Source organism: Penaeus monodon, chromosome 9 (assembly GCF_015228065.2).
Source record: "Penaeus monodon isolate SGIC_2016 chromosome 9, NSTDA_Pmon_1, whole genome shotgun sequence".
Lineage (NCBI taxonomy): Eukaryota > Metazoa > Arthropoda > Malacostraca > Decapoda > Penaeidae > Penaeus > Penaeus monodon.
The window spans coordinates 34,400,185-34,402,684 of record NC_051394.1 but is presented as its reverse complement, the minus strand read 5'-3'; the positions used below and the strand labels follow the sequence as shown (position 1 = coordinate 34,402,684).

At 44.4% G+C, this 2,500-nt stretch overlaps 1 protein-coding gene across 1 annotated transcript in view; it reads left to right on the top strand.

Annotated features, from left to right (window-relative positions):
- LOC119576704 (alpha-(1,3)-fucosyltransferase C-like) overlaps positions 1–2,500 on the top strand; it is a 12,220-nt gene that overhangs the window by 3,995 nt on the left and 5,725 nt on the right. The window contains exon 4 of the mRNA XM_037924351.1: positions 234–397. Coding sequence (XP_037780279.1) covers positions 234–397 — 164 coding nt within the window. The remainder of the gene's footprint in view (positions 1–233; positions 398–2,500) is intronic.

Sequence of the window (2,500 nt, the reverse complement as noted above, 5' to 3'; positions counted from 1 at the left end):
ATTATTCCGCTTTTCTTATAATTATTCTCCTACGCCTCCTTTATACCCATCTTCCCATTTTTCTTCATACTTCGAGATGCCATTTGCCAACAACTGAAAACCGAGGCTGAGGAGAGGAAAGACTTAATGGTGCATTTGCATTTGCGCGTCTGTTCGCAAATCCCCCTCCCCCTTCTCTTTCCATTCCATGCGGCTTCAATCTCTCTCCCTTGGCCACCGTCTTCGCTTTCCAGGCAGGAGCGGGGCGAGTGCGGGGGCGCGCCGTGCCGTGTGGTGTACGACAAGGCATTCCTCCAGAAGGCCGACGCCGTGGTGATCAGGCCGACCGTGCATCGCTTGCCGCGCGCCAGGACGCCGAGCCAGCTTTGGATTCTGTTCTCCGTGGAGGCCCCGACGCGTTAGTATTTGGAGTGAGAGCAAGTGAGGGAACGTGTATGACATGTGGGGAAGAGCAAAGGATACATTAGGGAGCTCATATCTCACACTATACTTCTAATGGTAACCGTTCGGGAGAATACAGGAGAGAAGTGTTTAATGATCTTCGTGGAAACCAATTGGATCGCTACTGACGCATTTGAGTAGGAAGGTGTCACACGCTGCTTCATTTTTCCAGCCTCCAAGCTAGTACAGTGGTAACGTGTCGGCCTCTCATCCGATAGGTCGCGCCCCGCCCAGGCGTGAGAAGTTGCAATTGTCGCCCGAGGTTACTGCTGTGGCTGGGCACCACGGTGGGTAAAGGGCCGCTCACATTATATATTCTGTCCAGGGATCCCCTTACAGAACTGGATGCTGCCCATTCTGTAAACGGATCCGAAATGAAAATCCCTCCGCAGCGCGAAAACGCTCTGTCGGTATTACCTTCCTGCCTAGAGCTGAAATATATTGCCGAAACAAAAACTATAATATAATCATACTTATAATCTTAAAAGAATGATTGTATATCATGATAAAAACAAACTTGATTATTAGACACAAATACATATTGCATCGAACAACGATGTCTCATTAAATGTTTATAGATAATTCGGATAAACGTTCATTTGACTAACGAACATAAACATCAACCCACTTCGACACGCCAAAAGCATGGAGCTCTCTTCGGAAGTTATTTACGCCTTGTTGGATAAAGTGAGAGTCAAAGAGCCGTTGTGGAACACCATTCATAAGGATTATAAAAGCAGGAATGTGAAAAGAACATTAATGAATGAAATAAGCAAACCCAAATGAATACCCGAGCTACGCACATCAACTCTCCACAAATATGCATATTTCACTTTTCCTGATCCTGTTATTTTTACCTCACATTCATAATCTAAAATATAGGTAAATCTTAAATATAGGTAAAATCTTAGTTTAGTAATGGTATACAGCAGTAAGCCATATCATATTAGTGTCCGAAGGGACACAGAATATAGTGTGACCAATCCCTCTCTGTAGCTGACCAGACTTCGGCGATCCTATCTGGGGATCCTAGGACAGAATAGATTAGTGTGACCTTCGCTTAAGGACTAGGTTCAGTCGAGTCAGCACCAGGTGACACACGTGAGCGAGTCGGCATTATAGGCTCCCCTCATGGCATAGCCCGGGCGAGGCTAAGTTTCGCATATCGGACTTATCCTCCGTTTTTCCTTATTCTTTATACCCTGACACTGCCTTCCTATGGTGTAGTGGGATATTGGTAGAGAAGTTGAGGATATCATTTAGGAAGATTTGATTGTAGATCCTACACCTGCAAAGTATTGCGAATGTGTGTGTGTGTGTGTGTGTGTGTGTGTGTGTGTGTGTGTGTGTGTGTATGTATGTATATGCATGTGTGTGTGGGGGGGGGGGGATTTCGTGTGGCGTCCCTAATGCACTTATGACAGAAGCCTTTATAACACTTATAAATGCAAAAATTCCAGTTCACTGGTAGGCTAATCTCAAAATTGACATTTTTTTTGGTTTGACCATTCTAATTCTCGGCCATATATATATATATATATATATATATATATATATATATATATATATATATATATATATATATATACATATACACACACACACACACACACACACACACACACACAAACAGATTAATTGGTTAGAGTACTGTACTCTACTCCCTGTCACGACAGTTGTGAAAATGCTTGTGTTCTGACTGCTGACTTGTGCCAGATCGCAAGGCGAGAAAAAGACATATCATCATGAAAGTCAAACGCATGTGTTATAGAGTAAATCACCGCCGTGTTATAAGTGGTGGCACGCTAAACTGCAGTTGATTGTGAAGGGCATCCAATCAGACAAGGGTGATACTGCCAAATAACCTCTCAATAATGAACTGAGGGAAGCTTAGGTTCTGCATCGGTGGGGGTAGCAGAGGCGACAGCCCAAGCCTTAACTTTAGGCAAGCTGTCCGGGTACAGTCCTTGTGGCAGGATGAGCGGTTATCCCTGCTATCAAGGGAACTGAAGCGGTTGGGAGTTGGGTTGACCACATTCTTACCAGCACTCGCTGTATT